The sequence below is a fragment of the Rhineura floridana genome, chromosome 1, assembly GCF_030035675.1.
Source record: "Rhineura floridana isolate rRhiFlo1 chromosome 1, rRhiFlo1.hap2, whole genome shotgun sequence".
NCBI lineage: Eukaryota > Metazoa > Chordata > Lepidosauria > Squamata > Rhineuridae > Rhineura > Rhineura floridana.
This window is the reverse complement of record NC_084480.1, coordinates 141,209,985-141,234,890: the sequence shown is the minus strand read 5'-3', so window position 1 is coordinate 141,234,890 and position 24,906 is coordinate 141,209,985. Positions and strand designations below refer to the sequence as shown.

General features: G+C 42.9%; 1 protein-coding gene across 6 annotated transcripts in view; it reads right to left on the bottom strand.

Annotated features, from left to right (window-relative positions):
- Positions 1-24,906, bottom strand: part of LOC133388367 (stimulated by retinoic acid gene 6 protein-like) — a 60,899-nt gene that overhangs the window by 8,881 nt on the left and 27,112 nt on the right. For all 6 annotated transcript variants that reach the window (XR_009763787.1, XR_009763782.1, XM_061634350.1 and 3 more), the window contains 12 exons: positions 24,622-24,749; positions 22,599-22,719; positions 20,678-20,723; positions 16,164-16,292; positions 14,588-14,658; positions 13,684-13,795; positions 11,997-12,156; positions 11,014-11,089; positions 7,836-7,917; positions 4,201-4,249; positions 3,977-4,094; positions 3,181-3,300 (listed from right to left, as the gene is read on the bottom strand). Coding sequence is in view for 4 of the 6 variants with exons in the window: in XM_061634350.1 (XP_061490334.1) it covers positions 3,181-3,300; positions 3,977-4,094; positions 4,201-4,249; positions 7,836-7,917; positions 11,014-11,089; positions 11,997-12,156; positions 13,684-13,795; positions 14,588-14,658; positions 16,164-16,292; positions 20,678-20,723; positions 22,599-22,719; positions 24,622-24,749 (1,212 nt within the window). In the remaining 2 variants the exon portion in view is untranslated. The remainder of the gene's footprint in view (positions 1-3,180; positions 3,301-3,976; positions 4,095-4,200; positions 4,250-7,835; positions 7,918-11,013; positions 11,090-11,996; positions 12,157-13,683; positions 13,796-14,587; positions 14,659-16,163; positions 16,293-20,677; positions 20,724-22,598; positions 22,720-24,621; positions 24,750-24,906) is intronic.

Here is a 24,906-nt window from a genome sequence, read left to right as displayed (position 1 = left end):
TATCAATACATCGGCACAGTCATTAACCAAAATGGAGACAATAGTCAAGAAATCAGAAGAAAGCCAGGAATGGGTAGAGTAGCTGTGAGAGAACTAGAAAAGGTCCTCAAATGCAATGATGTATCACTGAACACTAAAGTCAGGATCATTTAGACCATGGTATTCCCGATCTCTATGTACGGATGTGAAAGTTGGACAGTGAAAAAGGCGGATAAGAGAAAAATCAAAATGAAATGTGGTGCTGGAGGAGAGCTTTGCGCATACCATGGACTGCAAAAAAGACAAATAATTGGGTGTCAGAATAAATTAAACCAGAACTGTCACTAGAAGCTAAAATGATGAAACTGAGGTTATCATCCTTTGGACACATACTGAGAAGACATGATTCACTAGAAAACACACTAATGCTGGGAAAAACAGCAGGGAGTAGAAAAAGAGGAAGGCCAAACAAGAGATGGATTGATTCCATAAAGGAAGCCACAGACCTGAACTTACAAGATCTGAACAGGGTGGTTCATGACAGATGCTCTTGGAGGTCATTGATTCATAGGGTCGCCGTAAGTCATGATCGACTTGAAGGCACATAACAACAACAACAACAACAACAGTATCTACACTGAGTTTGCTGAAATATTCAGAAATGTTTAGTGGATGATACTCAAATATAGCTTAAGGAAATATGAAGCAAAGGGTGCAAATTATGGTACTATACTTATTTAGTGCTAACTGTACTTATTAGAGAAGTTGAATATGCTTTACTGTGTTAACTCTGGACTGTATCATCAGAATAGCCAGTTGCTTCCTAAAAAATAGAGATATGCAAATGCATATAAATAGGAGAAAATGTTTCCATCACATTATCACCTCTCTTATTTTATTTATGTATTTAACAAAACTTACATGCCGCTTGATTGTAATAAAATTCTAAACTTTTACTCTCTTAGGGTACAAGAAGGTTAAACCTTAACTTAAGTTGCACCCACAGAGTCGCTGCCATTCCCTTTGTATCACACAGATGCAGTAGTGTAGTGGCAAATTCAGAAGTGCAGGGTCCCTTCATGATAGTCACAGCCACACCCCTTCCTCTTTTTGCTGCTGGTTTGAAAATGAGATTGTTGTTAATGCCTTCTCCCTCAACAACAGACATCCCTAGGAGCCAATTAGCACAAAAGAGGAGTGTTAGCTACTGAAAAGAGTCTTCTCAGTGGCTGACTCACTTCCTTTCACTCTGATTGGCTCCAATCAGCAGGAAAGGAGAAGGAAGCATGTTAGAAGACTCTTCTCAGTGGCTAACACACTCCCCTTTCATGATGATTGGCTCACAGGATGCTGGAGACGTAGGGACCCTGCTGGACCCTGCTCCCCAAAACATAAGGTGTCTAAGACCCCCTGAGACCCTGGACAACTACACCACTTCACAGATGTGGCCAATGCAGATGCTATTGGGCTACAACTCCCATCAGCCACAGATATTATAGCCAATGGTCAAGGATGATGGGAGTTGTAGTACAACAACATCTGGAGAGTACAATATTAATTACGCCTAGTTTAATGTTTTTAATAAGAAAAACAAGACAGGCAGGTGGAGCAGGATAAAAACAGATGGGGGAAACAAAGTGAGGAGACAGAGAGTCATATACGACTAAAGTAGCACCACATTCACACCAGACATTTATTCCACTTTAAACAGTCCTGGCTTCTTCCAAAGAATATTGGGAAGTGTAGTTTGTGAAGGGTACTGAGAGTTGTTAGGAGACTCCCTATTCCCCTCCCAGATCTACAATTCTACAAATGAGAGTTTCCTGGTAAGAGGAATTGACTGTTAAACCACTCTGGGAATTGTAGCTCTGTCAGGGGAACAGGAGTCTCCTTACAGCTCTCAGCACCCTTCACAAACTACACTTCCCAGGATTCTTTGAGGGAAGCCATGATTCTTTAAAGTGGAATAATAGTAGAAAAGATGTATGGTGTTCATGTGGCCTAGGTCTCATTGTGCAGGGTGGTTTTAAAGTTAGATTCTGGTTCTGAAAAAAGCTAGAGACTGTTGCTTTAAGAAATAGATTGATTTAGGGCCTCGAGGAAGGAATTGCTACCTGCAGCTGATCTGCATGTTCAGAAGAACTGTGTGGCAGAGACACCATTTTAGATTTCAGTGAGGGAGACATGAAGATTCTTATCACCATTAAACCCATCCTTGGATATAGTCCAGGTTAAATAGAAAAAGGAAAAGGGGGAAAAGTACATTTACAAACTTGTGCTGTGGTTATTTTACACCACACAACAACAGCAGTCATGACCTGAGGGTTGTTGTTTTTTTTAAGTCAAGGGATTTGTGCCTTTGGCATGTATGCCCAGTATACCCCAGTACATAGGTCCAGTTAATTGTTTATATAACTCAGTGGGTCAAATCAGCAAGTTAGTCAGAAATAAAAGGAAGAACAATCCCATGTGATTTGAAACACATGCATATACCGACAGGGGTGGAGAGCCTTTTTGCAGCCCAAGGGTTGCATTCCCTTCTGGGCAACCTTCTGGGCATCAATGCCAGTGGTGAGCAAGACCAGGGCAAAAGTGGGCAGAGCAATGAATGTCAACGTTCCCTTGGTACAGCAGGCTAGTTTCTACACACACTCACACACCCGTTTATCCTTCATCCAGAGAGGCAAGAGGCATGATCAGAGCTCAAGGACACATTCCAGGCAAGGCGAGTGCAAAGGAGGGTTGGTGAGAGGTGTGGCCTGGGGAGAAGGGACATGGCTAGGGAGAGTCCCAAGAGCCAGACGGAGAGGCTTTGAAGGCCACATTCAGCCGCCAGGCTTGAAATTCCCCACCCACGCAACAGGGCGGCGACCTTAGAGGCTGGAAACGTATGAGAGAAGGAGTTCCTTCAGGGCCCAGATTGTTTTAGAACCGACATGTTGGGCAGTGCAATTCTGTGCACTTTTACCTGGGAGTCCAGCCCATTGAACACAATGCACAGGATTGGGTTGTCGATAAATGAACATGCAAATAAGCAATGGTAGCCCTTTTTTATATATATACCCCTCACTGCAGGGGTGGCAAATCTTTCCATCTTGCACAGTTTTCCAGAGTGCCCTGCAAGTACAGAAGTCATGCAGAACAGAATAACTTTGTTCAAGGAACTGAAGAGCAAGAAGGGTGTCATTTCCTGATACTAACCTGTTATCAAGCGCCAAAGGCTTTTGGTTGTCATTTGGTGAAATCTTTGGCTGAAGAAAGAACCTAACAGCAAAAAGCACCTCCAGCTTCTTAAGAAGCATGACAATGACACACGAGAGGCTGTGGGGCAGGAAACAAAGAGAAATACCTATTTTAAGAAAATGACAACCTGTAAAAAGGAAGCGGAAGTAAAGCCTCTCAGAAGCTGCAGAAAGAGAATTGGGAGGTCTGTATGAATGTATGCATGCATGTATTTCTTTAGAGAGTTCCATACTGCCCTTTGCTAAACAAAGGTCACAGGACAGTTTAAAAAATAAAGTATTTTTTTTTGTTTAGTTAATGGTATTAGTGTACTGCTTAACAGTAAAAGCAGTTGACATAAGATAAATACATTTTAAAATGATGAATAAAAGTCAGAGTTAAAAACAAGGGGCCGATTTCAAGTAATTCTGCTCCAGAGGGTCAGGAGAACCCCCATCAAAGCACGCTGGGGAAGGAAGGGGACAATTGTTTCATCGAGGCAATCAGAAATGCTTGCACTGACAGAACAACCCTTTAGTGCTACATTAAATCAACCCATTTTTTACATATATGTATGTTAGCAGCTGATGAAGGCGGAAGGTGAAACGTTTTGTTAATACAATAAAAACCTCTGTTTTGTTAATCACAATTATGTTCATATATATATATATATATATATATATATATATATATATATATATATATATATATATATATAAGCAGTAGTTATTATTTTTAAGAGAACACAGCTCTTCTCGTGATAATTGGCACTTACAGCACAGTTCCCCACTTGTTCAGGAGTTCCATCCACTCACCACGCTTCATGGGCAAAACAAAAACGTACATGACAATCATCCCAACTACCCACAGTACCAGATGCATGATGAAGTACCCTAGAAAAGAAAATGCAAGCTGTTAAAACGGGGGGTGGGGTCAGATAGAGAACCCCCCTCCCAAATAACCTTATGCCAAATCCCCGCACGACAGGTGTTCACATACCCCACAGTATGTATGCAATTTGGCAAGCAGTGAATCTCCCCAGTGCTACCTGTTGGTGTCAAAAAACAAAAGGGCAGCTCATTTAGGCTGGCATCCCACAAACATAATGCAGAAGCAAAAACAAATTATGCGTAGGAAATCTCAGGGATAAATGCAACATTGTAGCAGCATACACCTATATGTCAAAGTTGGGTCACCGCTGATTTCTTAATAAAGCGAGAGGGTGGAATTTTAAGGATAGCATGAGAAGGTTGAAAGTGGGGGCCTAAGCCTTTCCTCACATGGACCTCCTTTTCCCCAGCCATTTTTCTCCAGGTAAGGCTCTGAGACTGGAAGAAAGCCCCAATGGCTGGGGAGAAGCACTTTCTTGCAAAGGAAGGTTTAGCACCTCCTCCCTGCTCATGCTGCCCTTTACATTCTCTGTCCTGCTTTAGAGAAAAACTGGCACAATTTGCCTGAAATTGGCAGGCATGGTATGGTAATGAGAGTATCAAGCTAAGGCCAGGAAAATCTAGGTTCAAATTCCCAGTCAGCTGTGAAGCTTACTGGGTGACCTTGGGTCAGTCACTATGTCTCCGCCTAACCTTCCTCACATGGTTGCTGTGAGGATAAAATTGGGAGGGAGGACCATGTTTCTATGCCGCCTTGAGTTTCTTTGAACATGAGTCCAATTGTAAGATCCCCAGAATCCACCAAAATATCGAGTTTGAGTTTTGTTAATCCTTTAAAAAACAAAAAGGATTACTGTCTTTGGAACATTGCAGCCTGGAAGAGATTTCTAGTTTGAAAATGTCTTCTCGGGGGGGGGGGGGGGGAGGGCATTTCAGATTTTAGTGGGAGGATGGAGATCCATAGGGGAGAGAAGAAAGTTCAGAGCAAGACTGAAAGGCAAACTCTTGGATATATTCAAGATTAAATTGGGTGGGTGTGAAATGGATGCATTGTATGGGTCTTTTTTATAATACATAAAAACCAGAGATACAGGTGCTCCTAATAGCACATAGTCTATATTGTGCATACAAATGCAAATTCACCCATACACTGGGGAAACTCTCAGAGGGATTCAGCACTGTCATAGACAACAATGGGGTGGCTAATCCCCACTTCAGGGGTTTAATCAGCCCCACCCCACAAAGGGCTGAAACCAACTAGGTCATACTCAGAGCAGACCCACTGAAATCAATGGGCGTGACAAACCTAAGTCCATTGATTTCAATGAATCTACTCTGAGTATGATCTAGTTGGATTCAATCCAACTTTCTCCCACATATACACACACACACCAATTTTGGCAACTAAAAGAGAAATAAAGCAGAAGACACAGTGCTAGGGGTGAGCAGAGCTAGAGTCCTAACTGAGATCATTTGATGAGCAAAACAACAACCCCAGCTCCTCAGCTGATCTGCTTGAACTATGTCCGTGTGTGTGTCCATGTGTGTGCGCACACACGCACACACACACACGAGAGTGTGGGGCGGCCACACATCCACTTGTGGCCACATCCATCACTGGTATGTGCCCCAGCCCGAGGATTGGCCAAGAGTCAATGTGGCTCTCGAGCCAAAAAACTATTAGCCACCCCTCGCCTAGCTGAAATATATGCAGGACTTGTTATTCCCTTCCAGAAAATGAAAGCACAAGTTTTGGAATGCTGATATCTATACAGCACTTCTCCGCTATTATCTAAGGCAGGGTAGCCAACATGGTGCCCTCCAGATGTTGCTGGATGACAACTCCCAACATTCTCAATAATTGGCTGTGCTGGCTGGGGCTCATGGGGGTTGGAGTCCAACAATATTTGGTTGTTGGTTAGAGTGCTGAACTGGGACCAGTGAGACAGGGTTCAAATGCCCACTCAGCCATGAAACTCAATGGGTGGTCTTGGGCCAGTCACTGTCTCCTTAGCCTAACCTACCTCACAGGGTTGTTGTGAGGATAAAATTGCGGGGCGGGGGAGAACCATGTTGGTACTCCACCTTGAGCTTCTTGGAGGAAAAGGTGTAAGCTTATTAACAGGAAGATGCCCTGGAATCTCAAAGTAGAAATCTCAACTCGAGTGGAAATTGACTATTAACTCAAAGAGAATCCACATTCCAGGAGTGTAGTGATGATAATTCTGCCCCCCAAATAAAATTTTCCTTCAGTTCCCAAATTTCTAGCAGGGGCAGGGCAAAGTTACCAAGGGAATGCAAACACAGCAAATATAAGAGTTAAAAGTGTGAATGAAGTAAACATAGGTTTGATGGATGGGGGAACGAGTTGGCAAACCTAAGGGTTTGCAATTGGAGGAAGGAACCTGCAGTGCTCAGCCAGCCTCTGTAGGTGGTGGGTGCTATTAGTGCACCTTGTAGGTGTGCCTAGGCGTTGGGGGCTAGACAGTGCAGCAGCCTAGCTTAATCCAGGGCAGGACATGAGAGGGAGCAGAGAGGTGAGTGAGCTGGCTCTCCAAGGCCCAGGAAGCTTACTGAGACCTTTCTAACTTAGCCCAGGCAATGGGGAGCTGGGATATTGTGTATGTGTGCATGTCTGAGGGGGCATTTCTTCCCTAGTTTGTTAAAACAAGTTGAAAAATATATCCTTTCAAGCTGTTTCCATTTCAAAATGGTTTTGAAGAGTATAATGTAGCTAGAGCCTTAGCTGCAACAGTTTTAGACCCACCTGTGCAAATGATCATTATAAATAATTCACCTTATTTTACTCTTCTTATGCGAACTTATTTACTACCAAAATAAGGCGTGTGAGATTTGCTGCTAGAGCCATCAGAAGCCATGTTAGGCGGCTGGCCCGGGCTTTTCTGTAGAACTAAGACTGTGTGCTTTTACAGTTAATTCTAACACCTGTAGTTCAGAGAGATGCATAGTTCCTATGTGACAAAAGGAAGTGAAAAGTGATGTTTATAGGTATTCATTTAATTTTTAAAGTGAAACATCTCTTAATTGCTTTCCTGCCATGGCAAAGGAGACCAGGATAGTTAGTTCTATGAAGCAGCTGCCTCAGGAGAACTGAACTCAGTTCATGAGCTACCTAAAACATTGTACCTGTACAAGGAAGCCTTTCCACGCATGTACACTTTGTACGCTGCAAGTCTCACCTTTGGTGCATCTACAGCTGTGTGTGAAAGTTCATTCTCAACTTTGACACATGTGCTGACACCATACAGGCATTCAAGGCTTCATCAGAGAAAAGCAAACTCAGTAATCTTGACTTTTGAAAGTAACATATTTGAAGGAATTTCAAGTGAAGAGTTCCTCCGCAAATTTGCAGGAAAATCATGGCGCATTATTAACAGTTCAGATCATTATGGTAAGATGACTTGCACAATATACAGTATATTTACTTCCTAGCCACTGTTTATTTAGTTTACACAAGGATTTTGCATGTGGAAAATATTGTATTTTTAATTGATTTGCGTTTTTGTCATAGTTCCTAATTAAATGCATAAACTGGGGTTTATTTTTGTCATTTCCTATGAACTTTCCCCCCAGAAACCTCTTTTATAGTGACCAATGCCCCAACCCTTCTGCCCCCCCCATTTTTGTCTCTGTCCACCCATTGAAAATTGTCTTGCTACAGTCCTCCCACGTTCACCATGCTAGTGATGGGAAATTTTTCAGGGGTTAGTAGTGAAGACTCACCACACTTAGAGAAGATGACACTGTGATAGATTCTGACAGAAGGAAGTATCTTTGGCCCGCCTGCAGCTGCTTCAAGTGTTTTCTAGTGGGGAAAGCATTTAAAACAATGTTCAAATACGTTGGTGCTGCTGCCAGTGATCTCTGATGTTTTGACCTGCAACTCCCATCAGCCCCGTCCCGTGTAGCCAAAGGGTCAGGGATGATGGGAGTTGTAGTCCAACAACATCTGAAAGGAGCACAGTTGGGGAAGGTGTGTCAGGATACAAAAGCCCTCACACTCTTCTCAGCCACCTTCACACTTCCTCTACAGTTGTAAGGCATGAGAAGGGGTTAGTCTCAAACTTAGCATCAGCAACCAGATATCTTAAAACAGGGGTAACCAACATGGTGCTCTCCAAATGTTGTTGGGCTCAAACTCCCATCATCCCTGACCTTGGGCCATGGAAAGCACCGCACTGGCTACCCCTGCCTTAAAACTTTATTGGACATTGAGAGAAGAAAGTGTACCCCACACACACACCAGCGAGGCAAGCTCAGTTGGAAGCTCCCCAGGAGCAACCAGTTCTCTCTTCCTCACCCTTGCCTAGATCCATTTCATGGCTTTGAGATTTTGTGTTGTTGTTTTTCATTGTTGCACTGATGCATATCTAAACCCTCCACGGTTTCCATATCATTTGTTTTGCTCATCACAGCACCTTGAAACCTTGTTATTCTCTTGGAGCAGGAGATGGAAAGGGTACCAACTTCATTATGAGACCGACTTTTAAAAAAAAGTCCATTTGCTGATATAGCAAAGGTCTTGGACCAGAGGGTTGCAGAAAAGGGCTGACACTGCTGAGATGGTGATTTGGCAGGAAAGTCATGTTTACTTAGCTCAGCAGTGTTGCAGAGTGATCAACTGTGCAAAATGGCTGAAGGTAGGAAGGGAAAGTTACCTGTCAATTTCAGTTCTCTCAATTTCTCCTTTTTCCAATCTTGAATTCAGTTCTGCAACACTTTGCATTTTTTTTTTAAAAAAATCCTCATGAAAATCCTTCGGTATTTTAGTACAAGTTTATCCTACTATACACATTCTGTATGCAGTTTTGACTAATGTACATATTTTTCCTAATATAATGCATGTTTTTTTCACTAATAATAATAATAACAACAGTAACACCCGCCCTTCACCCAAAGATCCCAGGGCAAGTTACAATAATTTTAAAACACAGCATTAAAAACAATTAAAAGCAACCTAATAACACAAAATAGGGTGAGTCCTAAAAATATATGTCTCTAGTGTCAAACGCCAGGGAAAACAGGCACGTCTTCAGCCTTCACCTACAACTGTACAATGAAGTTACCAGATGAACCTCGGTGAGGAGGGAGTTCCACAACTTAGGGGCTGCCACAGAGAATGCCCTCTTCTGGGCCATCTTCTGAGGTAAGCAGTTTAAACTCAGCCTGGCAACCAACCGGCAACCAATGCAGCTGTTTTAAAAGAGGGGTTATATGAGTTCTCAAGGGAATCCCAGCCAGTAATCCGGCTGCTGCAGATTATTCACTTTTATAAACATTTTCCCCCTTATATATGCAGTTTTGTAAACAGTGACTGGAGAACTGCATGGCAAAGTTTAGATAAGTGCAAATCTTGAATGATGGCCATGTTTTGGTTCTCACATTGTTTCAGAAAGTGTGGATTTGATACATTTGGCTTTAAATGCAAATCAAATAGAATTTCTCCCCCATCAATAGCAGGGGGGTATTGATTTGGCAATATAGCCACATGGCCACATGGCTTGGAAGCCCTAAAAAAAAGGCGGGAAGCTGGAGAAAATATTGGGCAAAGAGGAGAATGCCACAGAAAATAAGCTAGTGTGGCACAGAGGTTAGAGTGCTGGACTATGACCTGGGAGACCAGGGTTCAAATCCCCACTCAGCCTTAAAGTTCACTGGGTGACCTTAGGCCAGTTGCGGGTCTCTTAGCCTAATCTACATCACAGGGCTGTTCTGAGGATGGAATGAGGAGGGGGAGAAACATATGCACCACCTTGAGCTCAGCAGAGGAAAGGATGGATACAAATGTAGTAATAAATAAATAAAGTAAGAAGCCAGTTTGATAATACAAAGAGGAATCACCAATCAAGCTGTTGCCAGGCAGAGTATACTGAAGGATCGTGCTAGGAACCAAGAGTAGGAATACCCAGAATACTCCAAATGCTCCATGTTATATCAGCCCCACTGATAGTAGGAGGAGCCTGAAGAGAAGCCTGGCTGTTCTCACCCCTAGGCACCACGTGGCATTGCAGGTGGAAGCCAACAAAATTAACCCCTTCATAAGCTGAGGTACTCAAACTTAGTGCAATCATAACATTGCCCAGTGGTTAGGCATCCTATGGTTAAGCATTTGGGAGCATCCCATATTATTCTCCCACTTCCCTGCTCCTCTCTTGCATGGGCATCTCCCAGGGCTGTGCAGTCGGTACGCCAGACCTTCGACTCCAACTCCTCTATTTTTCTACTGTCCAACTCAGACTCAGACTCCTTCATAAATGGCAAATGTATATTAACTAGTAACAACAAATTTACTGTAGTAAAATGGTAGCACAAGGCATTTCATAACCACCACGTGAATTCACAAGCTCAATCCCTGGGGCTGATGGGAGTTGTAGTTCAAAAAAGTAACTTTTCCAAGCTCTGGATTCACGTGGTGGTGATGAAATGCCTTGTGCTACCATTTTACTACAGTAAATTTGTTATTACTAGTTAATATACATTTGCCATTTATGAAGGAGTCAAGAGTCGGAATCGGAGTTGGTACATTTCTACCGACTCCGACTCCACCCAAAATTGCTCCCGACTCCACGACTCCGACTCCACAGCCCTAGCATCTCCTTTCCTATAGTCAGCATTATGTCTCCACCGGCATTTTCTCTAAGCACAGTTATCCCAAATCACAGTACTGCAAACTCACTAGTACCCCATGACGGTCAACTGTGGTTTGTCCCTTGCCATGATTAGTGAAAATGCCAGTGTGAACATAATGCGAGCCACAGTTCTCTCCAAAGCTGAAAGGGAGGAGGGAATGCCCATGCAAGGGGGCAAGCCCAGTTGGACACTCTCAGTCACAAAATCACAATTAAGTAATCATCACCATTACTTCTGCATTAGAGCTCTCTAATCCACAGCATATCCATACCTGTAGTTGGCCAAGATGTTAATCACGTAACTGAAACTCATGACAGAGGCAACAACGGTAGAGAAAATCCAAACACCTGTGGAACAAAGAGCCATCATTTTTTTTTCAGAGAGGACACTATCTTCATACCTATTCGAAAATGTGAGCTGACTTACACACTCCAGAAACGCTTTTCATTCTCATTGTTTTTTTAAAATACCATACATGGGAAATATGACCCACTGATTTTCCAAATGTTTGTACTGTCCTGTCATTCTGAAATGCTGTCATTACTCACTTAGCAATAAGCACATTAACAAACTTCAAACCTCGGCTGGGTTCCTCAGTGCTACAACTGCTCAGGGTAGATTTCAGTGAGCAAAACTTCAAAGGACACACTACATGGTAACCTTGCTACGTGGCTTGGGATTTGGCCCTGCTAAAGTGGTTGGGTCTGCCAACATTCAGAGAAGAAACATGACTTTCTAGATATGGAACCCAACACTCCCTCCCAAGCAGCAGAGTAGGTGCACACCTCAATGGTTAGGAGCGGAGATGAGAAACGCAAGACTCATAAGCCAAACCAAAATGATTTTCTATAGGAAACGTCACTAAAATTGCAAAGTAAATCAAACATATTTAAACTGACTATATGAACTATATCAACTGTTTTAATACTGTTGCTTCATCCCTGCTAAAACAAGATCAGCACAGCACATTTCTTGTTTCTGTTGTTTGGGCTGATTGCTCAAAGGTACAGTACCAAATTCTTCCAAGCTGCATGGATTGAACTGTGAAGGACCAACCCAAATTGTGTTTGCATTTTGACAAATTTGTAGGGCAATACAATGTCTCAGAGAGGAGGTCAGGTCTCCTGCTCCCAACATTCACTATAGCTCCCCAGTTTCCCTGCTTTTTAAAGTTTGATAGAAATTTCTGTGGGCTATAGGTAATGTCCTTAAACCACAAGTTTTTTTGCCTATTAGTGAATATATCAGGCATACCTTCTGCAACAGAAATAAATTCTCTCAGAGTATCGACTACTTCAAAGGCACCTTCTAACGTGTTGTTAGGAGAAAGAAGTCCGGTGCTGATAAAATCATTTAAAGCTCTGAGTGGTCGTGAAAATAAAGTCTTGGCCGTAAAAAATTCAGACACAATAAACTGGAAGATAAATAAAAGACAACAACAGTGGGTTTAAATATCTCAAAATGAACAATGATATAGAGAAAAGAACATATGTTTTGGGGGGGATAAAGGTACAGTGAAATAACTAGACGTTCATATATCTGAAAGTTAACCAAAAAAACCCCAAGAAATTATTCAGAAATCATTATGAATTATCATACTGAATGATATGAAGGAAAATATTATATGATGGTCTAAGCTAACACTGTCTTTAATTGGTACAACTAATGCCACTAATGTAGTGATTTAATGCGTTAAGTGGGGATCTACATAGTTAGAACAAGAGGAATGACTATGTCATGTGTTTGAATCCCCTGAATTCCTGTTTTGTTTTTATATGCTTTTATGCTGCTATTTTATTCGTTTTAGGTTGTATTTTTATTGTGATAATATTGTTTGTTTTTATATTGTACACGGTTTAGAGATTTTATAAAATATTAAGTAGTTTATCATTGCTTTCAAATAAATACTAAACCTTTATTTTGGATACAACACCTGCATTTGCATGTAACACCAAATCATAATTTAGCACAACATGGACACAAGCTGTGGTTAGTATCAAAACAAAACAACATGGGTTACAAAGCTGGTTTGCTTAACAACCAGTTTGTTTCAAGTCAGGATCCCTGGTTTGTTTATCATAGCCAGCTGGCCTTCTTTGAAAGTGAAGTAAATCACTGCAGAAGTCTTCCTCCCATCCATGTGGGAGGAGGAGAAGGGGGAGGAGCTTGCGAGCCCACCACTTTGTTCAGGCTGACTTCAGCTCACCCATACAGTTTGTCCACTTAAACAATGGTTTAGTGTTATCTGTGAATGCAGCCGTAGTTACAAATCTAGCCACTGCTTACCAGTAGCATACTGGCAAATTCAGAAGTGCAGCGTCCCTTCACGATAGTCACAGCCACACCCCCTCCTGGGTTGAGAATGAGGTCCTCGTTAATGCCTTCTCCCACAACAGCAGACATCCCTAGGTGCCAATATGCATGACAGGGGAGTGTATCAGCTACTGAGGAGAGTATTCTCAGTGGCTATCTCCTTTCACTCTGATCGGCTCCAATTAGCAGGAAAGGACAAGGAAGCAAGTTAGGAGACTCTTCTCAGTGGCTAGCACACTCCCCTTTCATGCCAATCGCAGGATGCTGGAGACATAGGGACCCTGCTCTCAAAAAAGTAAGAGGTCTAAGACCCTCCCCCGAGACCCTGGACGACTACACCCCTGTTGCTTACAAACCTAAAGACTAGAATGGCACCAGGACCATCCTCCTTTGTTTCAGTAGTCAGGCATCCATTATGTGATCTGACCTCCAGCACAAGGATGTAGGTTCCAGCTAAACTACTAGAAGATTTGAGACTAGTGATCAGTAGACAGTGCTTAGACCTGCTGGCTCTCAATCCAGAGATTAGAATGCTTTCAGCTCAGCAGCAGGAACTTCAGATTATAAAACAAGCAGCAGTACTTTGCCTTCTTAGAGAGTCATGTCAGAATGCAGCTCCTTCACTCACCATATAAAGACAAATGATGATAACCACAACGGTAGCGATTATTCTGCTCGGGAATCGAAAGTTAGGGTCCCAGTGATAAATCTTCCTCCTAATCCAAGACTCCTGAGGCGGCCTGTTTGTAGACAAAATGCAGGAGGAGCTGGCGGGGAGGGATGGCAATGTACACCTGGCCTCCTGGCAGTGTTGTTGCTACTGCTTACAGAGAGGGGTTGAGGCGGCAGGAGACTGGGGCTGTTCAAGGGCACTGGCAGGAGCGCCAGATTTGCTCCACTGGTGCATCAGCGCAGAGCTGCCCTTCCCGTCACCTCCCCCATCCCCCTTTCCTTCCCAGTGAGTGATAGTGGCCAGGAGGCCAGGTGCACGCAGCCCCGCTGCTGGCAGCTCCTGACAAAATACCTAAGAACTGGGTGGCGATTTTCAGAAAGAAAATAAGGATGCTCCAAAGCCTCTCCTACCTTGTTGACTACTCTGAGTGCTAGTAGAAGGGTGTCCCCTCTCTCCCTTCCAGAATTTCACTCAGAAGGACTCCCATCCATGTGTTTTCTCAGTGTGTGACCTGAGCCTTATGGTTGGGAGTGCCCTTTCCCCTCTGAATAGGTAGGTGGCAGATGAAAGGGTAGCAATTCATCAGCAAAGACAACTACGAGAAACGGGGACAGAGGGAGAGGCATAGAGCTAGAGCTTGTATCTACGAAACTGCTTCTGCATTGATTCTTGAGAGTGTGTGGAACTGGCCCATCACTGAAAAGGAACAGCAACTCCTTCACTCAATCTCGTCATCCTTCAATGAGCTTGATCGCTCCTCCCAGCTGGAGAGGGAGTCTGCTCAGATGGGAATTATCACATCTGGCATGAACATATTCCTTCAGTCTGAAAGGAGCCCAAGAACAGAATGATTCCTCACTTCGGTGGGGGCTTCCTCAACAGTTGCTGGACATGTTGCATCTGATGTATCTCCACAAAAGAAGACTCCTCCTGTTTGGGGGGGGGGGGATGATGTGAGAAGGGAAGAGTTATGTTCGATCCCAGGAATTAAACAGAGTTGCAAGTTTCAATAGTTAGTTGTCCACACTGTTCTAATTTTTTTTTTAAAGAAAAATGAAGTATTGTTTTGGGGGATAAATCCAATGCAACAAGTGTGGGGAACCTTTGGCCCTCCAGATATTGCTGAAATACAACTCCCATCATCCCATCATCTTTGATGGGGCTGATGGATGTTGTAGTTCAGCAACATCTGGAGGGCCACAGGTTCCCCACACTTGCCATAAAATCGACGGCATACCCATTATTTTCATATGTAACTCTGTTTTGGATTTAGGACTTTATACTGTATATGTTTCCTTTAAGGGGAAAAAAGACAAACTATTTGAGCACATCTGATGTGCACAGAACAAACATGGAGGGTGTATTAGCCCAGGCTTGTCTTTGCTGACCCACATGGCTGGCAAGAAACACTCCAGAGGCAGCGCGATGTGCCTGGCTAGTTTCTTGCTCAGAGCCCAACAATGACCTGGGGCAAGTCCTACACTCCCACTGCTGCTCTGTAGCCCCTAGCTGGAACTCGAGAAATAAGAGAAAATGACCCAAATAAGAATTAGTATACCACACTTTGAAAACAAGGCAACAAAAAATGCATACGGTTTTTAAAAAGCAGTAACTATAAAAATGTTATTTTTCTATAGCTGTCCTAGTTCTCTGTGTAATCAGGAAGTCTTTGGAGAATGAAGAGACTGTGCAGAGGGATTAAAGACTGGAGGGGAAAAGGAGGGCTAAAGTGTTTGACATTAAATTCTGGGAGTTAATTGACAAGTCTCTACAAAATTATTGGAACATTATAGTTTTCTTCCTAAAAATCAGCCCAGACCCTACAATCTTCATCAGAGACTCTTCCCTGTGTGTCCCACTCAAGGGAAGTGCAGAGGATGGACCTTTCCAGTGGTGGCCCACCATCTGTGGAATGCTCGTCCCAGAAAAACATGCCTGGTGCCATCATTATTAGTTTTTAGGCTCCAGGCTAAGATCTTTTTATTCACTCAGGTCTTTGGTGATTCAGTGGTCTCTATGGTGGTGCTCCCCTTTTAGTGGAGTGAGCAGGACTTGTTATTATGTTAGTGGATGAGCATTTGAGGTACTTTGTAATGTACATTGTTTAAATTTTCTGGTTTGAATCATTTTAAACTATTGTACTGTATATTGTTAAGTCACATTGAGGGGTTTTTCGTAAAAAGCAACAAATGTAAATAATAATAATGCTGAATTCAGACAAAGAACAGTCAACATAAGGAAAAGGAAAATAGAAAACATCAGTGGAGCTGTACTTGTTTCATGACACAACAAAGCTTTGTTAATTTTCAGAGTACAGTGCTGTCCTTTTGTCACCTCACTGTCACTTTCCATAACATACAGAATCTAGATGGCCAGAGTACGGCTTTTAAAAAATACACTAATAATAGGAATGCATTTTAATGCAAAATACTCACATTTACAGTATTGAGCTTACATCGGGCTCTTAAGGCCTTCACAAAAATATGAATGAATCGGCACAGCAGAAAAAACTGGCACAGCAAGGAAGGCCAAGCTTCTATGAAGTTGTCATGTTCGCCCACAATCTAGGGACAGAAAGCAGAATTACCAAGGCACTTGAACATCACCCCATGCATCATACACCCTGCAAACCCAGCTTAATTTATAAAACTGGCAGCACTGAGTCTTGTCCTGAGGGACAGAATTGGGATAAGGCTGAAAAGAAAAGATCAATGAAGTCCACCATTTGGGTTGATTTTCTAAATATCTGACTAGTGTTAGATATACCACCTGTTTATCAGGGAGTTTTGAGTATAAGCTAATTATAGGAGTTATGTATGATCCACTGTTAACCCTAGGTATCAGGATGGGGAACCTGTGGCTCACTAGACTTTGCTGGACTACAACTCTCATCAGCCCCAGCCATCATGGCCAAGAGCAAAGGATTATGGGAATTGCAGTCTACCAACCTCCGGAGGACCAAAGGTTGTCCACCCATGCTATATATGAATGAGCTAACCTTTCTTCATTTCTGAAGTGCTGTCATGTCTAGGCCCTGGCCTGGTACCAGAGAACAAACCAGACACCCCACAGGTCAATGATCTTAAGGAGCAGGCAGGGTTCCCTGAAGTGGTGCTGAGGACTGTGATGTTCCTGATTTGTAATGTAAATATGGTAAGTGCTGGTATAATATAAGACATATGGTAAGTGGAGTGAGAGAGGAGGGGGAGTAAATGGGCTGTAGAATGATGGATGATTGGCTGAGCGTTTCAATGGCTGGGAGTATAAATGGAAGGATGACAGTTGAATGGAGGTGGTTGTTGGTGGTGGAGAGGTTGGTGTGGAGAGTATAAGGTGGCTGTTGAGAGAGTGAAATAGGAGATCTGAGGCAATTATTAGGAAGTAAAGTACATAAGAAAACATATATGAAACCATAAGCTTGTCAACAAAGTAATTAAGTAATCTTGTTATTTTTAGTGTTCAATAAATATTTCTTGGTTTACAAAAAGGCTGATTCTTCAGCTGGGATACACAATCCAGGGGGGATGGCAGAGTAACCAAGGCTGAACAGTAATTGTATCAAATGGTGGCAGCGGCGGAGGAAAAAATATTGTATCCAGTACCACAGAGAAACCCAGGGCTGTAAGCTTCAGTGCAAGAGGCTGCAGGTGGGGGTGGGAATTACCTATACCCATAGACACAAGGTAGTGAGATAGCCTGGCAGAGACTAAGGCACAGTCTAAAGGTTATAAGAGATACAGAGTGTTGGGTAGTAAGGCCTAGCAGGGGGATCTTCTGAGATCTGTGCTAGTGCAGTGAAAGGTAAAAATAAACCTGACGATCCTGTCTGCTGGTAGCCACAGGTGAGAGCGTCACAGGTGGTGCCAGGGAAGGATGTCACAAGGACCACCTTGAGAGACTCTTCAGGTTGAGACCTGATGAAGAATCCTTGGAGCTATCAAAGGAGGCAGTAGAACCTGATGTTCAGTCAAATCTGCTTCCTGCAACTTGAGCCCATTATTCTGTGTCCTGCACTCTGGGATGATCAAGAAGGGATCCTGGCCGTCCTCTGTGTGGCAATCTTTCAAATACTTGAAGAGTGCTATCGTACCTCCTCTCAATCTTCTCAAGACTAAACATGCTCTGTACTTTCAGTCTTTCCTCATAGGGCTTTGTTTCCAGTCCCCTGATCATCCTTGTTGCCCTCCTCTGAACCTGTTCCAGTTTGTCTGTATCCTTCTTAAACTGCAGTGTCCAGAACTGGATGCAGTAGTCAAAATGCGGCCTAACCAGTGTCGAATAGAGGAGAACTAATATTTCACACGATTTGGAAAATATACTTTTGTTAATGTAGCCTAAAATAGTATTTGCTTTTTTTGTACCCACATCACACTGTTGGATCATATTCAGCTTGTGATCAACGGCAATTCCAAGCTCCTTCTCACTTGTAGTACTGCTGAGCCAAGTATCCCCTATCTTATAACTGTGCCTTTGGTTTCTTTTTCCTAAGTGTAGAACTTTGCACTTATCCCTGTTAAATTTTATTCCATTGTTTTCAGCTCAATGCTCGAGCCTATCAAAATCCCTTTGAATTTTGTTTCTGTCTTCCAAGGTATTGGCTATCCCTTCCAATTTTGTATCATCTGCAAATTTGATAAGCATTCCCTGCACCTCCTCATCCAAGTCATTAATAAAAATGTTGAAGAGCACTTGGCCCAGGACAGAGCCCTGCCGTACCCCGCTCATTTGAGAAGGAACCATTGATAAGCACTCTTTGAGTATGATTCTGTAGCTAACTGTGGATCCACCAGATAGTTGTTCCATCTAGCCTACATTTAGCTAGACTGCTAATCAGAATATCATAGGGCACTTCGTCAAAAGCTTTGCTAAAGTTGAGATATATTATGTCCACAGCATTCCCTCAGTCTACTAGGGAGGTTACCTGATTAAAAATGAGATAAAATTAGTCTGGCAGGATTTGTTCTTGATAAATCCATGTTGGCTTCTAGTAATAGCTGTTTTCAAGGTGCTTACAGATTGACTGCTTTATAATCTGCTCCAGAGTTTTTCCAGGGATTGATGTCAGACTAACTAGTCTGTAGTTCCCTGGTTCCTCTTTTTTCCCCTTTCTGACAATAGAGACAACATTAGCCGTCCTTCAGTCATCTGGCACTTTACGCATCTTCCACAATTTTGCAAAGATAATAGACAGTGGTTCCGAGAGTTCTTTGACCAGTTCCTTCAATACTCTAAGGTGTAATTCATCAGGCCCTGGAGATTTGAACTCATTCAAAGTGATTAGGTATTCCTTGACCATTTGTCTATCAGTCTCAAGCTCCAATCCTGCCCCTTCAACTTCATGTTTCCCAGGAGAGTCATAGACCCTCTTTTGGGAGAAGACTGAACCAAAGTAGGAATTGAGCATTCCTGCCTTTTCTTTGTCATCTGTTATCATTTTGCTATCCTCATTGATAGCTGTATCACCATTTCTTTTCTCTGTCTTTTACTATGACTGTACCTGAAGAAAGCTTGTTTGTTGCTTTTAGCATCTCTTGCTAACCTCAGCTCATTCTTAGCTTTAGCCTTCCTGATGCCAACCCTGCAATTCTGTGATACCTGTCTGCATTCATCCTTTGTGACCTGGCCTTCCTTCTACTTCCTATGTGTGTCATTTTTTTGTTTTAAGGCCATCTCTAAGCTTTTTGTGAAGCCACATTGACCTCTTCTGCTGTCTTTCCCCTTTTTTATTTGTTGAAATTGTTTGCCATTGTGCCTTTAGAATTTCCTTTTTTAGAAAGTCCCACCAATCTTGGACTCCTTTTCTCATTAGGGTCGCTTGCCATGGAACCTTACTTATCATTTTTCTGAGTTTATTAAAATCAGCTTTCCTGTAGTCCAGGGTATGCATATGGCTACTCTCAACTTTTGCTAGCTTTTAAATCAAGAACTCAAGTATAACATGATCACTTTCCCCCAAAATTTCCATAACTGCAACTTCATTCACCAAGTCATCCCTATTGTTTAGAATCAAATCAAAGATAGCTGATCCTCTAATTGCTTCCTCCACTTTCTGTAGGAGAGTTATCTCCAACCCAAGTCAGGAATTTCTTGGAGGGGCCGTGTTTGGCAGAATTTGTCTCCCAACAGATATCGGGAAGTCTCCCATTACTACTACATCATGCCTCCTCAGAACATTGGCAATTTGCTTTTCAAAAATTTCACCCTTGTCTTCTCCTTGATTGAGTGGTCAATAGTAGACTCCAATCATCATGTTCCTCTTACTCCTTGCCCCACTTATTTTAATCCAGATTCTCTTGGTGGTTATATATTTTTAACATATAGCATGACTCCGCCGCCCTTTCTATTTCTTCTGTTCTTTTTGAACAACTTATATCCTTCAATTACTGTATTCAAGTCATGGGAGTCATCCCACCAAGTTTCAGTTATACCCATCAAGTCATATTTACCCTCCTGTATTAAGAGTTCACGTTCGTCCTGTTTGTTTCCCATACTTTGGGCATTAGTATACAGACATTGAAGACCATGTGATTTATGGCCTGGCTTCCTTCCTACATTTTTATGAAGACTATTACTGGGCCCCATTAGAACCATTCTCTCAGTTCCTGCTATTGCACAAGCCTTCGTCAGTCATTACCCCCAAGTTTATGACTCCCTTCCCTTTAGGATTCAGTTCAACAGGAGCACCAGATTGACTCTGCTGGTATACCTGTGCCATCCAGCCTCACCGGTACTCTGCCCCATTGAGGTAAGCTGTAGTGGTGCTAGTGTCAGGAGGGCAGTTCCACATTGCCAGCTCCTGAGGAAGTTTCCCCCGTTCAGGTTCTGACCCCAAATTTGTTCAGCTTAAGCAAGATTGCTATACTATGTGCCTTCAGACTCTGCCCTGAGGCCCACAATATCCATTATTAAACTGTATTAAATATAAACACATATATACATGCACACTTACCTTACCCTCAGGGCACAGGAAAAGGTTCACTATCGTGATGAACAACCTGCAAAAAATATTGGAGTTACTGGGTTCCCAAGATGGTGATAGGAGTATCAGTGTATGTTCTTCCACTTTTGTTCAACCAGACCAGATACAAAATCCCCCTAACGCAGGCCTCGAATGGTATGCATGTGAGCATCCCTCCATACAGTACATAGCTAACATTCTACATGGAAGGTCTGCTCCAGCAGCATTAAAGTTACTCAGTCGCTAACTTTGCATCTTGGAGTTAGAAGGGGTCTAGGAGTTCATGCAGTCCTGCTCACCCAACCTGCCATCCTCCAGATATTTTGGACTACAACTCATATTAGCTCCAGCCAACTGGCTGGTGCTGATGGTAACTGTACTGTAATACAGCTAGAGGGTGACAGGTTGGGGAAAGCTAATCTGCATTGATCAGGGGATTAAACTAGATTCTACAGTGCAGGTATAACTACATTACTGACACGTGATTATCTAGCCTCCAGCGAAGGAGAGCTCACCACCTATGCTGTTGAATAGCACTTGCCGTTAGGTAGTTTCTCCTAATTTTTAACTAGAATTTGCTTCCCTGCAATTTCCACCAATTTGGTGCTAGTCCTGCCCTCTGGAGCAACAGAGAATGCCTGCTCCATCTTCAACTTCCCCACCTGTTCCCTTTTCTTAGAGACTTCCTCCTAATGCTATTTAACTGCCTCACAGTGACCCCACCCCCACTCCTCTTTACCTGGAGACTTAAACCATTCACACACCCCAAATTTTCCATCAGTATCCATAGTAGGTAGAAGGAACTGGAGTGCTGCAAAGACTAGCTCATCCCTTTGGTTTTTTTCCCCATTTACTCTGGCAGCATCTACTCTTGCCCAGGACAAATAAATGAAACACTGGTATTTTCAAAAGCTAAGTGGTGCCACCACAAAGAAGGATGTTTTAGTATGTGATGGGTATTGGAGGAACTGTTTTATGGTGGTTCCAATCATTATCTCCAGGGTTGTTTTCAGAGAATAGCACTGGGTGATTGTCTTTCAGCCCCCTGGCAGTTGTGCTGTGGGATGCTGCAGGGCACCATCTTGTCCCCCATGCTGTTTAACATCTATATGAGGCCCTTGGGAGTGGTCATCAGGAGATTTGGGGCAAGGTGTCAGCAGTATGCTTATGATACCCAGCTCTATTCCTCCATAACATCTGAATCAGGAGAGGCCATGCAAACCCTGGACTGGTGCCTGGACTCAGTGGTGGGCTGGATGAGGGCCAATAAACTGAGTCTCAATCCTAGCAAGACGGAGGTACTGTGGGTTGGTGGTTCCCGAGTTCGGATAATTGGTCAGTTGCCTGCTTCGGATGAGGTTGTACTCTCTCTGAAAGAGCAGGTCCGTAGTCTGGGGGTGCTCCTGGACCCATCTTTGTCACTGAAGGCCCAGGTGACCTCAGTGGCTAGGAGTGCTTTTTACCAGCTTTGGCTGGTAAGACAGCTGCAGCCGTTTCTGGATCAGGATAGCCTGACCACTGTAGTCCAAGCACTGGTAACCTCCAGGCTGGATTACTGTAATGAGCTCCATGTGGGGCTGTCCTTGAAATTGGTCTAGAAGCTGCAGCTGGTGCAAAATGCAGCGGCAAGACTTGTGCTGGCTACCTATTAGCTACAGGGCTAAGTTCAAGATGCTGGTTTTTGTATATAAAGCCCTATACTGCTTGGGACATGAAAGACCTGGAGGGCATCAGGTTGGCTGTACCTGATCTAGACAATATTAGGAAGCCTGAATCATTTTATTTGCTCTCTGGCAACAATCACCACAAGTTTTCACAGATGCCCTTCATGAGCACCTCTCACGAGGAAATTGCTCCCACCATTCCTAGGAGTGGCACTCAGACTAATATCTCTGTTTAACACTTTGCTCACCAAGCTGATGTGTAAAGAAATCCCAGTATGGCTCCGAGAAGTGCATATCTTGTTGACAGACAGGCAAAGAAAGGGTACAAGGAGATGCCTACTCTGATGGCCATGGCTATAACCAAAAAAACTGCAAAAAGAACAAGTGTTCAGTTTTAGAAACTGTAATTACTTCAAACTGAGGTCTAGCATTTTACATAGAACAGCTACTGTTAGTCACTAGAAAAAGTCATGCCCTTGGCACTGATAAATGCTGGCTTGTCTTCAAGGATTTATTCTCACAGTTGCTAGGGAAGAGAAATATAAAATAATCTCATCAGTGACAAACAAAACACTGTCACACTCCTGTGTGGAAATATGAATGCCCTGAAAAAAGTGGAAAAATGGGGGGGGAACCCACTTTTTTCTGAAGCCTTTTTGTTTGTTTTTTCTGAAAAATTTGGAAAAATGTTTTTTCCACATTTTTCTGAAACCTCATTTTTTTCTCCGAGAGAAAATGGTTTTTATCTTAATTTTTCCATTTTTCCCAGGCCTTCACACCGCTACTCCTATGATAAAACTGCTTTTTGCTACAATTACTCTGACCCGTGGGTGTCAGATATTCCCAGTCAGCCCACAAGCTCCTGGTTCCAGTCCAAATATGTTGTTCTGACATTGGGCACATCTGCACTATAATATTCATAGCTTCCCCCAAAGAATCCCAAGTCACCCCTTTTCAGTTACAGCATTGTAAGGATGGAAGAGAGTTGTGTTCAAGTCTTAAATTTGTTAGCGAACCAAGGTAAATTACATCTCCTGTAAATTACACCTCAATACACGGATAGGAATGTAGCTATCCTTCAGATTGTGCACTTCACTGAATTTTTGGCAGTATAGTTCTTGGCTCAAAAACTGTACCAAATGCATTAAAATTGGTATTTTAGGATAAAATAAATTTAGAAATGCATACAATTAAATAATTTACTATCCACATCTGAAAGAATATGTATGGACATTAATTGAAGAGATACAGACATAATATTATCTCAATATATGCATTTCTAAATGTTTTTATCCTAATATATACATTTTATCATAAAATGTGTACATTTTAATGCATTTTGGGACCGTTTTTGAGCAAACTTAAATTCAGAGAAGTGCAAAATTTGAAGGATAATTGCATTCCAATCCATATACTGGTCTAGGTGGTGGTCTTGGTTCACCAACAAATTTAGACTCCATCTAGTGGCAAGAGAAAAAATAAAAAGTTTATACATGCGACTATCTTCAACAAAGGAGTTACATCGTATAGGGGTCAGATGAAGTGATGGCCGCTGTCAGAGGCAGTATGACTCTGAATACCAGTTACTGAGAATCACAAGTGGGTAGATAGCTATTGCACTTGGGACCTGCTTGTGGGCTTCCCATAGGCATCTGGGAGAAGAGGATGCTGAACTAGAAGGGCCACTGGCCTGTTCCAACAGGGCTCTTTGTAGGTTCTTATGGCTAGACTTTATATGGGAAACATAGCAACCCCCATCCCACTTTTCACTTAAAATGCTGATGTGGTGGTGGGACAGCTGTTGCAGGGAAAAATCAGCGGGGACAGACAGAGAGTGCTTAACTCCTCTTCCACACACCAATTATCCCCTGCAAATGTACCGGATTATTTTTACACACACATACCCTGATCCAGTCCTAAACTGAGCTCTAAACCTGGAGAAAAGTTCAGCAAGGAAGAATAATGATCCTGGCGGGAGGAAGAAATTTGCAAGGAGAAGGCACATGCAAGGAGAGGTTCGGAACCCCTCCCCCTGCCAATCCTCCCCCTTCCTTCCCTATCATGTTACCAAATGAGAGGCTAGGACCTCATGGTTTGGTCCTCACTAAGAAGCTACACATGCAGGTGCAGCCTAAAGAATGCTCAATAGCCCAGGGTCTGGCTAGTACCAGGGCAATGAGCAGATTACTAAGGCCAGACTGAAAAATTTTAGAGGCCCAAGATATTGTTCTGCTCCCCTGACTTCCTGCCACTTCTTTGCCCGTGTTTTACCTTTAGCCCAGCTGGGAACTCCCTCTCGGTGGTACTCTGTGAACAACATGAACATCACTTTATCAGCCGTAATTCCAAATGCAAATCCAAGTGACCATCGGTTGCTGTATGTAATGATATCAAGGGGTCTGTGAAGAACCAAAAGGAAAGAATTTTTGTGATTCTGGGAAACAATAGTGAACCTATTATAGGGCAAGGGGTGTGGCTCAGTAGGAGAGCATCTGTCTTGCATGCAGAAGGTCCCAGGTTCAATCCCTGGCATCTCTAGGTAGGGTTAGGAGAGAA